At 39.9% G+C, this 13,909-nt stretch overlaps 1 protein-coding gene across 1 annotated transcript in view; it reads left to right on the top strand.

Annotated features, from left to right (window-relative positions):
• cntn5 (contactin 5) overlaps window positions 1–13,909 on the top strand; it is a 355,095-nt gene that overhangs the window by 205,440 nt on the left and 135,746 nt on the right. Inside the window, exon 6 of the mRNA XM_036585173.1 lies at window positions 920–1,015. Within this exon, the coding sequence (XP_036441066.1) occupies window positions 920–1,015 (96 nt within the window). The remainder of the gene's footprint in view (window positions 1–919; window positions 1,016–13,909) is intronic.

The following is a 13,909-nucleotide window of genomic DNA, read 5'->3' as shown; positions in this document are numbered from 1 at the left end:
GGAATGTTGACGGACAAATAACCAGACAAGATTCGTATAACATACAGCCTGTATGTATATCTGTAGGATTTTTAGTAGTGTGTTTGCACTAATCTAATGCTGGTGCACATGGAATTTTTTTTATCCTTTCTGCATTAAACACATTAAACATATTTGAAGCTTGTAAATGACTTTTCATATTTTTTTTAAGCTTATAACAGCCATAAACCTATATTTTACTCTCTGTTTATAGATAGCAGTACATTGTACAGTGTCAGAAACCACACAAACATGGTGGCTTAACAGCTCAACTTGGTTTGAGGGAAGTGTGTGATGATTTATGCATGCAGTTTGCCTGGTGCTAATTGGTGGAGTTTAAACTTGCTCCAGTCTTTGCTACTTCAGCCTTGAAGCTCCAGTGAAAAACTAAAAATGCAGACATCAGACACCAAACATGGCTTGGTCGATCAGCTGCATTTGGAATTAGTGAAAAATGATGTACATTTTTGACCAAACCACTGATTTAAGAGTCAGACAGACAGACCCACATACCAAAGCCCAAAAGTTGATGCTCAAATACAGAAAAAATGTTCTTTATTTCTCCACAATCTCTGCTCTGGTGTTTGGACAGCACTCGTGGGAGAGATGGCTGTGGGCAAGGTTAACTGCTTTAATTACCGCTAGGCCTTCGTTCCTGCCAGTGCTTGGAGGTCAGCTTTAAAAGATAGTTTGGAGCCTGAGCCGAGGCCACTGGGGGGCCACAGCTCCTGTGACGGATACTAAATCTGGCCAGGCCTCTGGCACTCATCAGCCAGGCTCATATGCAATGTTTGACCCTTAATCTGCAGGTTATCTCCACCCTCTCGGCCACGCTATGTCTTTCTGCCACCTTCCAACACCCTGCATGTGTGTGTGTGTGTGTGTGTGTGTGTTTCCACAGATCTGGGTGTTTTCAGCACTCGAGCGAGAGGAGGTGTGTCGGTGAGAGAAGGCCAGGGAGTAGTGCTTATGTGTACCCCTCCTCCACATTCACCAGGTAAGCTCTCTCTCTCTCTCTCATTCCCTCTCGAAGTTAACATGAATCAGAAATCATAATGCCTTTTCCATCCGTAATATGGCACTTATGGTTGAAATGCAGTATGAGAGAGGGTCTTTGAGCTAGCTGAGCATTGTTGTGGGGGTGGAGGGAAAGAGAGGTGACGCATGATATTATTTGTTAATAATTGTCCCTTTTTAAAGAAAAAAAAAAACAAAATAAATGATTGTAGAAACAACAAGTTGCAGATGCTCCCAGACGAGCGTACTGCAAAATACAATTAACCAGTTCAGTTAATTTCCTACAATGTGGGATGTATAAAATCCTGAGCAGGACCAGCTGACTTCATTTTTGGATCAAGATGCCAAGAGGAAAAGATCTAGGTGACCATCTCCACCACCATCAAAACTGCAACTGAGGGAAAAATGATCTACTCTTTCCAGTACAGTTCCAGGGACTTGTAGAATGTATGCAAAGGCACACTGGAGCTGTTCTGTTGGCTTGTTTTGGCCCCATGCCTGACTTACGTTGTTTTTTCTTTTAACTTCTGACCCACCTGCATGTTGTAGGGGTTGCACTAACTAGCCGAATAGTTGACTAATATATCCACTCATCAGTGCTGTGTGTAGCTGTTGACTAGTTGAGGAAATTGTCCAAGAAACATTTGTTACATTTACATCATTTGTCAGATGCTCTTATCCAGAGTGACTTACAGTTTGATCATTTTACACAGGTAGGTGAAGGCAGTGTTAGGAGTCTTGCCCAAGGACTCTTATCGGTATAGTGTAGGGTGTTTACCCAGGCGGGGCTTTGAACCCCAATCTACAGCGCAGAAGGCAGAGGTTTTACCCACTGCACTACAAACAGTAGAAATGGTATTGAACAGTAAGGCTGAGCATCTGAAAGAAACCTTTCTGCTACACACTAACCTCAAAAAAACTGTTAGCACTGCTACACAGCTCAAAACCAATTCCACTGCAGGCTGTGTAGGACAGCAGGCTAAAATACATAGCCAGAGCAAAAAAGAGAAATTTGACTGACATGCAGAACAGCCAACCACAAACCCCCTTTTTTGCACAGTGTCTAGAGGCAGGCAGGTCAGAACTTTGTCAGCCAAAACAGACCTGGGGGAAATTAAGAGATGTACCAAAATGGCAAACACAAGGATATGTCTTTTACTTGCTACTAAACACTTAAAATAAAGTTATTGACTAACTTTTAAAAACATACTGTATGTTTTTATATAATAATTACTTTCAAAATGTCAGCGAAATATGCAAATACATGACAAAGATGTGCTAAAGTAGTGCTGCATACAGTAATATTATTGCCATTGGTGCTATGATATTAAATGTTAAATGAGAAATTTCAACATGATTCTGTATAAATTAGAGAAACTCAGTTTCAAATGGTGCAATAGTCAGGGGACCACACTAATATCACAATCGCACCGGGGTTTTTTAATCAAACCAGACCTGCCAAGCCCTAACACACCCTAAGTGTGCATATCAGCATCGTTCTGTTTACATCAAGTATTATCCTGCATCAGCCTCAGCTTCTGAATAGTGCTTTACTCTCCACTCTCAGTCTCTCTTTTACTTCATTCACTTCTCTCTCGTATTGCTGTCTCCTCTCTGCGCTTGTCTCGTGGAAGCCTCTGTAATTGAGGGTCAAACGGGGTAAAATGCAGAGGGACAGGAGTAAACATGAAGAAAAGAAAACGGATAGGGACAGTGGACCAGAAAACTAACAGCCAGGGACAGCTGAGCACAGAGCTATCAGATAAAAGACTTCTGGCAGTCCAGCCATTTTTAAGCACTTTCTCCCCCAGAGACCACGACTAACCCTGGAACTGCAGTCAGAGACTCACATGAGAGGAAAATGCAATTCCGGCTGTGCGCCTGTCACTATTGTAACATCAACCAACACTCTAAAACATATAATCAGTGTCTCACAATTAGGGCTGCAATTAACAACTATTTTCATAATCGATTAGTGGGTTCATGACGACTTCGACTAATCAATTAGTCGGGAACTGAAAACCTGAAGATATTCTGGAAGTGTTTTATTCAAAAAAACTAAAAATGCTCAAATTAATCGTCCTTTATACAAAAAAATCTATAAAAGTCTTCTTATTCATACTTTCTAAAAAGGGCTTTTACCAAACTCACGGCACCAGATTTGCTGCGTCACTCCTGAAAACTATATTTCTGAAAAGTACAGAAACAGTAAAGCGATAAAACCAATAAATCTTACATTGCAGCCCACGATAGGCTGGTTTTCTGTATTTCTCCTCTAACGACAAATAAAAAATAATTAAAAATAAATGAAAAAGCTCCTGTGTGGTCGATAACATCATGTTATGAAATTTTCATATTATGGATCAGACTGACAGTATGACAGACTGACAGCCCAGTCATCAACTATGTCAAATACAGAGAGCTAAGGCAGCTTATCACTCAGAGAATGTCAATAATGATGCGTGTGGTGTCAGCATGTTCAAATATATACATTTTAACAGTCCTGATTCAAATATTGAAAATAAAGTTTAAAAAAGAGTTTGATTTAAAGCTCTGTGGTCTTATAGATGAATGAGAAACAAAAAAAAACAAAAAAAAACCCAAATAAAAACATCTGCGCTAGTCTGTGTGCGTTAGTGTAGCCATCACTGCTTATACTATTATACTAAGACAGAATTAGCTGACAGTGATGTGCTTTTATACTGAGATATTTATAAGCCTCCTCCATTGGTATCTTAAATGCAGTGTAAATTCTCTCGTGTACTCGAGACCTGACAGTCTTGCTGCCCATTGAGTTCAGCTTTACACATTGTGCAGGAAACCGTCTTTTTAGTGATGCTAAACTGAAGTGTTTTCATATGTATTTATTTACACAGATCAGGCATAACATTATGACCACCTCCTTGTTTCTACGCTCATTGTCCATTTTGATCAGCTCCACTTACTATATAGGTGCACTTTGTAGTTCTACAATTACAGACTGTAGTCCATCTGTTTCTCTGATACTTTGTTAGCCCCCTTTTACCCTGTTCTTCAGTGGTCAGGACCCCCATGGACCCTCAGAGCAGGTACTATTTGGATGGTGGATCATTCTCAGCACTGCAGTAACACTGACGTGGTGGTGGTGTGTTAGTGTGTGTCGTGCTGGTGCGAGTGGATCAGACACAGCAGTGCTGCTGGAGTTTTTAAACACTGTGTCCACTCACTGTCCACTCTATTAGACACTCCTACCTTGTCAGTCCACCTTGTAGATGTAAAGTCAGAGACAGCAGCTCATGTGTGTCAGCATAGTTTGTGTTGGTCATCCTCTAGTCCTTCATCAGTGGTCACAGGACGCTGCCCACAGGACGCTGTTGGCTGGATATTTTTGGTTGGTGGACTATTCTCAGTCCAGCAGTGACACTGAGGTGTTTAAAAACTCCAGCAGCACTGCTGTGTCTGATCCACTCAGAGCAGCGCAACACACACTAACGCACCACCACCACTTCAGTGTCACTGCAGTGTGCACCTATATAGTAAGTGGAGCTGATAAAATGGACAACGCGCGTAGAAACAAAGAGGTGGTCATAATGTTATGCCTGATCGGTGTATTTATTTAGGGGTCCGTGCAAGACCATGCAATGCATCTGTAATTCTCATGATGTAAATGAACAAATATCTTCAGGCCAACTAATCGATAACTTAATACGTTGACAACCATTTTTTATTACGAGCAGTGATGTTGATTAGCTGCTGAAGCGCGAGTCATAATATTGATTTTGCATTCCAGACTCCCTGCCATATTTTGTTGTGCTGCCAGCTTGATAAGAGTGACCTTGTTTACACACGTGATTACGAATGAGCGTGTGCCATTAGAGGTATGTTTATGACATTTTCAAGCCTTGATGAAGTGCAGAGGGACAGCATTATTGTTATTCGAGGACAGCATGGGGAAAGAAGAAAAATGGCCAGTCTAAATTCGCTCTCCCATCAGCCGTATGAGCTGTAAATTCCGGACTGTGCTGACACAGTTTCAACCCAGCCCTTATCTGTGTCTCCCCCCCAGCTCTGAGATTTATTTACGTTAGATAGCATCGGCAGGCCTTTTTCACCGAGCCCTGACCGGCTCTGCTTAGAGTATGTCATCTGATCATCAAAATCCATTATTTTATTACGCTGCTGCTCTCGACAGTAAAGTGTGATTGATTTTCTTAGTCCTTCTGTCCGGACACCAGAGATCTCGGCGGCAGACACAGTGCACCACCCTTCTCTGTAAACCCAGTCACAATGCTGCGGTTTCATAAAATGACAACACTAATTACGTAAATCAGGTTTTTTCATATTTATACTGCATATTTTTTATGTTGATTGCATATTTTCAGTAAATAATTATCTCCTTCTCCATCTGATATTTGATGTATGCGCATTACTATGTGGAGAGAGAGAAAAGTCTAGTCATTTGCAAGCAGCAGCAAAAAGCAGTTGGTCTAGTGGAGTGTTGGCTAGATAGCTATGTATTTTCAGCATTGCAATTATGGAGAGGCTAATAAAGGCTTTATGTTTTAGGAAATGCCTCAGAACAAAAGCTGCAGCAGTTTTTTTTTTTCTTTTTATCTTTTCAGTCACTATTTTTGTTGATTGTTGAGATAATTTTAAAGGTGTTGCATGCGAGGTGATAAATGTTTAATAATTATTTACATTAGAGTTTAAATGCTTGTAAAGGACATGTATGCTGTGATTTTGTTGGATTTCAGCAACTCTTCTTTTTCTGTCACTGAATAATTTTAATACAGAATTCTTTGTCCAAAAATAGGGTGGGCAGTATATCAATATTTTATTGTTATCATTATACATTATGCCACAATATGCTTCTCCAAACAGTATGAATGTTGTCAGTACTTAAAGAACACTGACCGACCGAATATTTAATCTTGAGTAGAGCATAATTAGTCCTCATTTATTGTATTTAATGTAAGAGAGTATGTGAAACACCAAAGATAGCATTTTAAAATGAGGCTCTACTGGTTCTGTTTTGCCCTGCGATGGACTGGCGACCTGTCCAGGGTGTATCCTGCCTTCCGCCCAATGACAGCTGGGATAGGCTCCAGCACCCCACCGTGACCCAGAAGGATAAGCGGTTTAGATGATGGATGGATGGATGGATGGTTCTGTTTTTTTATATTCCATGCATATCATATCTCAGAAAAACTAAATATTGTGAAACAAAATATCTTCAAGTATTTTTATGTAATTTTGCCAAATCGCCCACCCCAGTCCAAAAACCATTTCTACGAATTTGCGTTTTCATAGCTTTATTGTGGGTTTTCTGAAAATGTGACAAAATCATACATGCATAAAGCACATCCAACATTTAGTTACATGTACCTTTAGCTCTTTTCACCTTTGATCAAAGGCTTTTGATAGCAAGCATGCTTCTGGCACGACTCTGGTTGGATCTTTGACCACTCTACCCCAAAAGAATTGGTGAAGCTCAGCTAAATTTATTTTTCCGGCACAGATTTGACTTTTCAGTACAGTCCAAGTATTCTTAATAAGGCTGAGGTCAAGACTTTGGGAAAGCCATTAAAAAAGCTTATTCTTAGCCTGATTTTGTCATTCCATAACCAGTTATAACATTTGGATGATTTTTTTGTTGGAACATCCAATGTGATGTCAGTTTTTGCTCTTGCCACAGACAGAGAGTCGGGAGACCAGGGTTCGCAGAAAATATGATTTATGCTCTGTGCTCTGTCCATCTCTGCCAATCTTCGCCCAGTCTAAAGACCAGTTTTTGGACTCAGAGCTTTATACTCTAAATCTCCCCAACCCCAAGAGAGAGAGTGGATGATCTCAGAGACATGAATCCTGTCGTAAAAGTACACGGTTGGCTTTCTCAGGGACTCAGATCCGATTGTAGAGACATTAGTGTCGTAAACCGAGTGCTCTGTTCCTGTCCTTAGGAAGTGTCGTAAAAGACAATCTGCTTGTTCAAACCACAAGAACAGAACATCATTTTAACATTAACATGCTCACCAATGAACAACAACTATAAAGCAAAGGAAAAAGAAACTAGAAAATAGAACAGTTCCCAACAAAGGTCATCCAAGATTCCACCAGACTGATGATTTGAGGTTGTGCTGAAGAATTTTGAGTCAATCTTTCTTCTTCATTATTCCATCCACTTTCTGCAATGCACCAGTTCCAATGACAGTAAAACAGGCCCGGAGCATAATACTACCGCCATCATGCTTTACAGTGTAGTATTGTTTGGTTTGAATGTCTCACTTTTTCTCTTCCATGCATATCAGTGTTCATTACGGCCAAATCTTTGGTTTTTGCCCATTCTAATCTGTTAAGTCCAAGGAACAGAAAGACTGCTGCAGCTGTCTGAAGTCTACCAGTGACCAATTTTACACTCTGCTCTACTCTTATAGATCTAATGGCATAAAACTTTCAACATTTTTCACTGAATGTGTCATGTTTGGTGTCAGCTAACTAACTCTAACCCCTCACTGTTTTTGAGTTAAAAGGTGTGTAGTAAATAAGTTACTATGTGACTGGGCTATGAAATGAAAACAGGTGATCTTGAGTGTTTTTTTTTTTTGTTTGTGTACATTCCAAGCCACATGTCACCTACCATGGTGTTTTTTTTGTCCTGTGTTGCATTTAATGTAGTGATAGACAGATAGAGCAGACTCAGACACTGGAAGTCACAGTCACACTTAGACACATCTTATTAAAACATTAAAACACTGGAGTTTTTGGATGCTTTTTGTCACCTGAGGCGCAGTGATGGAACTCCTTCCAAAAGATAAATGAAACCTTCTACACAGCAATGCAAAACACCAATTCAAATGAATGAGGTGTGTGTTGGAGGGTTGGGATATTTTTCGAAAAATGCCTTACAAATTCGTCTGAAATGCCCATCCCTAAAATTCATTATTGTAAAAATAGCCATACTGCTCAGTCCTGTCCTAGTCTCATTACAGCACAACAGTAGGAGGTGTCACCAGTGACTTTGCCAGCGCAATTTACAGGCTGCTAACTAGTGTGATGGGACTGTTCTGAGAAAGAGGAGAGTTTTCTGGCTATGCTTGTTAACCTATCCCTGGCTACTCGGTCGATGGAGCACATTCACAGCCAGGCGTCTGCGTTGGGAGCTCAAATTTACTGGATCATTAGAAATGAAAAGAAATCCTATGCAGACAATTATTTCATGCACAGCCCAAGCAGTGTGGGGGGCCGTTTTTTTTTTTTCCCCAGGCATATCTGGAATTCTCACATTAAATGCCGTCCTCTAATGGATCAGTACATGCAGTAGCTCTTTTTCTTCCCCCTTTGTTTCATCATCCACAGACTTCTTTCTTTTCATTTTTTGTCATTACTTCCATCAAGATCAGCTGTGCTTCGCTGCTATAGCGTTCACACGAGGCTCTTTGCCAAGTGCTCTTCAGAGCCAGGACCCATAAGCTGGCCAACACACTGCCTGTCGGATTGGCAGACAGACAACAGAGACAGAACAGCTGTTTGAGAGACAGAGGGCATCACGACATGATCACGATAGAAATTTTCATCTCAAGTGATTCGTGTCTCAGAAGACTTAAAGAGTAATTACACCCCCTAAAGCCACCCTTTATATATTAAAATCTTAAAATATATTTCTGTGTAATGATTAATGACATCAGTCTTGTTGAAGTTTTAAGACTTCTTTTCAAGTCTTACCACCATTTTGTTTACTTCATTTCCAGTCAAACCTGCCATTAAATACAAGTTGGTTATTTTACAGTGTCAGAAAAATATATATTTAACAGAAAATGCACAGAAGCCTCACCAATTACATATAATATACGTTTTCAACATTTAGCATGTCTACCATTTGCCCTTATTACAGCTTCCATTTTTTTCAGGAGACTTGCTTTCAGTTTTGAAAGAAATGTGCAGGGATATTTTTCCACCCCCTCCAAAGTTCAGTCTTAGAAATTGGTTGCATTTTCCGCTTCTCACAATCCAATCCACAAATCCACCTGCAGCTTCTTTATTTGCATTTTTTCTTCTTTTTTTGTCTATTTTCTTTCTTTCTGTAATAGATTCCTGACAGCAGCACACCCTTTCAGACTCACAGCATTGTGTTGTCTCCCCACAGTGGGATGAACAGAAACACCTATGATTTTTTTCAGACCTGAAGCAAAAGTGGAGCTTGATTGCTCGATGCTTTAAGCACTACTTATCTGATGTTTACTGTTTTGATGGTCTGCCAAGTCTTGCACAGTTGTTAGGAGTCCTTTTTTTATTATATCTGTTAATATACATACATATACATACATCATCTAAACCGCTTCTCCTTCTGGGTCGCAGTGGGGTGCTGGAGCCTATCCCAGCTGTCGTTGGGCGGAAGGCAGGATACACCCTGGACAGGTCGCCAGTCCATCGCAGGGCATATCTGTTAATATATTATTATTATACTGTTTTATATTTAATTCCAGTGTTAGAAATCTCTTGACAAATGAATATGTTGTACAAAGGATCAAAGGATGTTTTCACTAGAAAATAAAGTAATTTCAACCTGGTCTCTGACTTTTTAGATGTCCCCTTAACATCAGATGATTAGATGTCCCACTGAACATCAAGTTCACTCAAATTTAGTGATGATCATTTTTTAAATATTCCTGGTTGCAGTTTGTTCCTCTCAGTGATGAGAAAATATAGGTTTGATCATTTTTGGACCCTTATTTCATGAGAAATAGAGTAGAGAAAGATGGATATCCGACAAATATAAAATATAAAATAAACAAACTAACTACGCTGTTCTGGGTAGAGCCGTAAAACTTTTCACATCAGGTTCATTTTTATCATCAGGTTCAGGTGGTTTTGTTCCAGCCAATCGATAAAGCATTTCATAGCCCATCTTGTTTGCTGAATTGTATTCTGTTCATTTCTGGCAAATTCCAGTTTCCATCACTGCAGAAAGCTTACTTAGGGGCAACGACAGGTTTGGAATTTGATGTGGGCCTGCTGCCATACTGTTTTTCAGAATCTGACCAAAAAGGCTTCAGGACAAATATTATCTTTTAGAAGATTCTTCTTCTCAAATCTTCTTTTTTAGTTCTTGTATGACGTAAAGTAGAAACGTTTAGCTGTAAATCAGTCATTGCTTAGGAACCCATGTTCAGTGAAATGATACAGTTATTGTGCTGTCAGAATTAATGTAATACCAGTACATGTAAGCTTTGCTGGGTGGTTCCTTGTCTGAGCTCTTCAACATGTGCGAAAGGCAAATATGCCTTTGTGCTGCTTGTATAGGGTGAAAGCAGCTGCTTATTCAAAGGCAGGGCATTTTAGGTCTAATGATTTCCTGTAACTATTCATTTGATTGACATTAAAAGGTGATGTGGAGGAAGTTAACATTATTCAGTTCCTTCTGTGTTACAGAATTAGGCCTGTGAAAATGCCAATACAGATTTTCCATCATGCCAAATGTTCCTACAGCTTTCCTACAAAGACAGAGGGTGAAGACACAGAGAGACTAAGAGAGCAAACTGTTAGATGTTTCACTGAAGAGAAAATGACACAGGAACCCATGACAGTTTAACATGATCAGTATACATCACAAATTAATTACGAGGCCGAATAGGTGGGAATCGTAGACAGTTACCCTCTAGGTCAACTGACCACCATACAGACAGAAACACAAAGCATATATTTGGCTTTTTATACTCATTTAGCAATTAATTTACACCTTTTAAATGTTTGTCCGTGAGGTTAATCACTGTTTGAGTGTGATCTGAAAGTGAGGAAGCAGATGAAATTTATTTTAGGACTCATAAACAGACTTGGAGGTTAATTTGTCTTTCATTTGCTAGAACGGCTTGTAGGAGGGTACAGCCCCATTAATATGGGGAGATGATTGTAAAAATTAAAGCGGTAAAGTAATTGAAAATAATTTGAAATCACTGAGATGTAAACAGGATATTACTCTCAATTTTATTAGTCTAGCACTGCGCAGAGACGAAAATGGAGATGAGGTGTTTGTTTTGTCACCTTGAAGAATCAGTTCTTCCGCGGCACAGACGAAAGTCACTGTGACCTCCTGTCTCAGCCAAGACTGAGTCCTGATACTCAACTCACAGAGTACGAGTCTCTTTATTTAGCCACTTGTCACTGTATGATATATTAATGCATCTGCTTTGATCCACATCACAGTGTCTGTGCTTAACAATTCGCTGCCGTCGGAACAAAACCTCTAAAATTCTAACTTTACAGGAGAAGGAAAAAACATACTTTACTTTTAATGGAAGTCAATGGAACCAGACTTCTTTCCAAGTCATTTTGGGTCGTTTCTTTTGGTCCATTCATCATGACATTTACACACAATGTAAAGGGCAATGGGCATTTTCAAATTATGTCAAAAACTGAGAAACAACAAAAATGGAGATACGAGGTTTTGTTCAGACATTGTTGACTGTATCTATTTTGAATCTGAATGTGGGTGATAGATTGACGTTGTTTCATCACATGGATTTTGCCATCTTGTGGGTGCCAGAAGCTGAGCCAGGAACATCACCCAAAATAGACATAACCTTGAAGAGCACAAATAATTATTATAAACTCAACAAACAGTAGTTTTGATGAGAAGAGGTGATTGCAATGCTGAGTGGTGTTAGAAATTTGGCAGGAAGAGTCAGGAGACTGGAGCTTCAGCGTTATTTCCACAAACAGAGTATGGGTACAGCTCGGTCGATCAACAGTCAATCAGCAGTATCAAGTGTCTAGTCTTTTTCACATGCATGCAGACAGTCATGCACGGGCACAGCTTGGCCATCAGTCTGTCACCAGTCCAGTCTCCAGTCCAGTCTGGTCACCAGTCTGATAAGAATATTTTGGAAGGACCTTATATGCATGGAAAACTAAGGGGGAGGAAAGAGGAGGAAAAGGAGTTTGAGGAGGGTTAAGGAGGGGTTGTAGAGGGAGAATATGTAGGGGGTAAAGATAAGGGGGGGGTGATATCATCTTAAGGTCGTGAGACAAAGGGTCATTTCAATACAAACAAAGGAGTGAGGGGTCAAGGTGAGAGTGTAACCGGTTTCACCTTTATGCCATTTGCTTAAACTCTACAATGAACATGGTTTAGACCTTAAGAAAATAACATAAGGGAAAATAACATGTTGAGAATGTTTTCTTTCAGTGGTTTACATTAATCAGCATAGCCTGTTATACCCGTGGTCTGCGGTAGGCGGCGTGGTGGTGCAGTTTTGGGTTCGTGCATGAAGCAAACCTATTTTTTGCTGCTTGCCGTATGCAGGCTGCCGCTGTATGGGACAAAACACTGCTTTGCCAGCCATGCTGCATCAGCAAAGATTATTACTTTTCTGATATTTTCTTTTTTTATATAACTAGTAGTGGGAGGTATGGCCAAAAGATTATATCATGGTATAGTTACAATTTTATGTTTATGTATATACAGTACTGTGTAAAATTTTAGGCACCTAAGAACATGACAGCAATTTGCAGGCAAAACGGTAGGTCATTTCTAGTCTTCATAACTTCAGAACGGTTTAAGACACAAACATGATTCACATATCAGGACATTCAGCAGACCCACCCCTAACTAGCAAGCATGACATCACTGAGCTGTGATGTCAGCATCAGTGAGTAAATTGGCTCAGAAAATCACATAAAATTCTGATTTTATTAATCTGCTGTTTGGCCTTCATAATTCGATCACTCATCAGACTCTGCTTCACCATCCAGAGTGATTTCATCCACCTGTGACCGTCCATCAGCCAGAGATCAGCTCCAAAATCACCCAAACCCACTCGCTACTGTTATACTACATCTCTGCTTTTAGCCTTCATATTAAAAACAAAGGGCTTTCAGTTTACATTGATTTTGAGTTTTAAAAATATCTGATATTAAATACGCAGCTCAATTTATAATTAAACATAAAGATAAAAAAAATAAAAACTCCAGCAGCATTGCTGTGTCTGATCCACTCAGACCAGCGCAACACACACTAACACACCACCACCATGTCAGTGTTACTGCAGTGCTGAGAATGATCCACCATCCAAATAGTACCTGCTCTGTGAGGGTCCATGGGGGTCCTGACCACTGAAGAACAGGGTAAAAGGGGGCTAACAAAGTATGCAGAGAAACAGATGGACTACAGTCTGTAACTGTAGAACTACAAAGTGCACCTATATAGTAAGTGGAGCTGATAAAATGGACAATGAGCAAAGAAACAAGGAGCTGTCATAATGTTATGCCTGATTAGTGTGTGATGCAGCAAACTAGACAGCAGGAGATGCAGAAGCTGCTGTATTTTCATTTGAAACGTGACTGAAACATCCATGAACGAGCCATTTTTAGCTAACATTAACACAGTTTTCACTAACCCAAATATTACTATTATCCTTATTAAGGTTCATGGTTCTTTTGCCTTGGGGGCTCTCACTTTTTATACCCACACCTAAGAGAAGCACTTTGCTTTGACGAGGGACATGTCAATCTTGAGTATTTGTTGAGAATTTAGAAAGTGACTAAACAGAAGGCTAAGACACATGAGAAGCTTTTTAATAGACCTGCTGCGATGAGAAATTGCAATCACAGTACAATAATGAACAATAATTGTACCTTCCAGAAAGCTGTCAGTGGTGCCATTTCTGATAGTTCCAGGGTATTAGCGAGAAAAAACAGCAAAAACATCAGGCGAACACCAAAGCCTGGAGCTCAGAAGCTCCGCACACAAACGACTGATTCACAGTGTTTGACATTCTGCGCAGACGCCTCTTGTGAAGGAGTCCTTTTGAATTTTGTTTATGAGATAAATATTCATTGTTTATTCAGGTGACATTAGGGCCTTGTGTCTGAAAAATTGAACTTGAATCTCTTAAAAGCG

This window comes from Colossoma macropomum, unplaced genomic scaffold (assembly GCF_904425465.1).
Source record: "Colossoma macropomum unplaced genomic scaffold, Colossoma_macropomum, whole genome shotgun sequence".
NCBI classification, from domain to species: domain Eukaryota; kingdom Metazoa; phylum Chordata; class Actinopteri; order Characiformes; family Serrasalmidae; genus Colossoma; species Colossoma macropomum.
The sequence above is the reverse complement of the archived record's forward strand: the minus strand, read 5'-3'. Positions and strand labels throughout refer to the sequence as shown.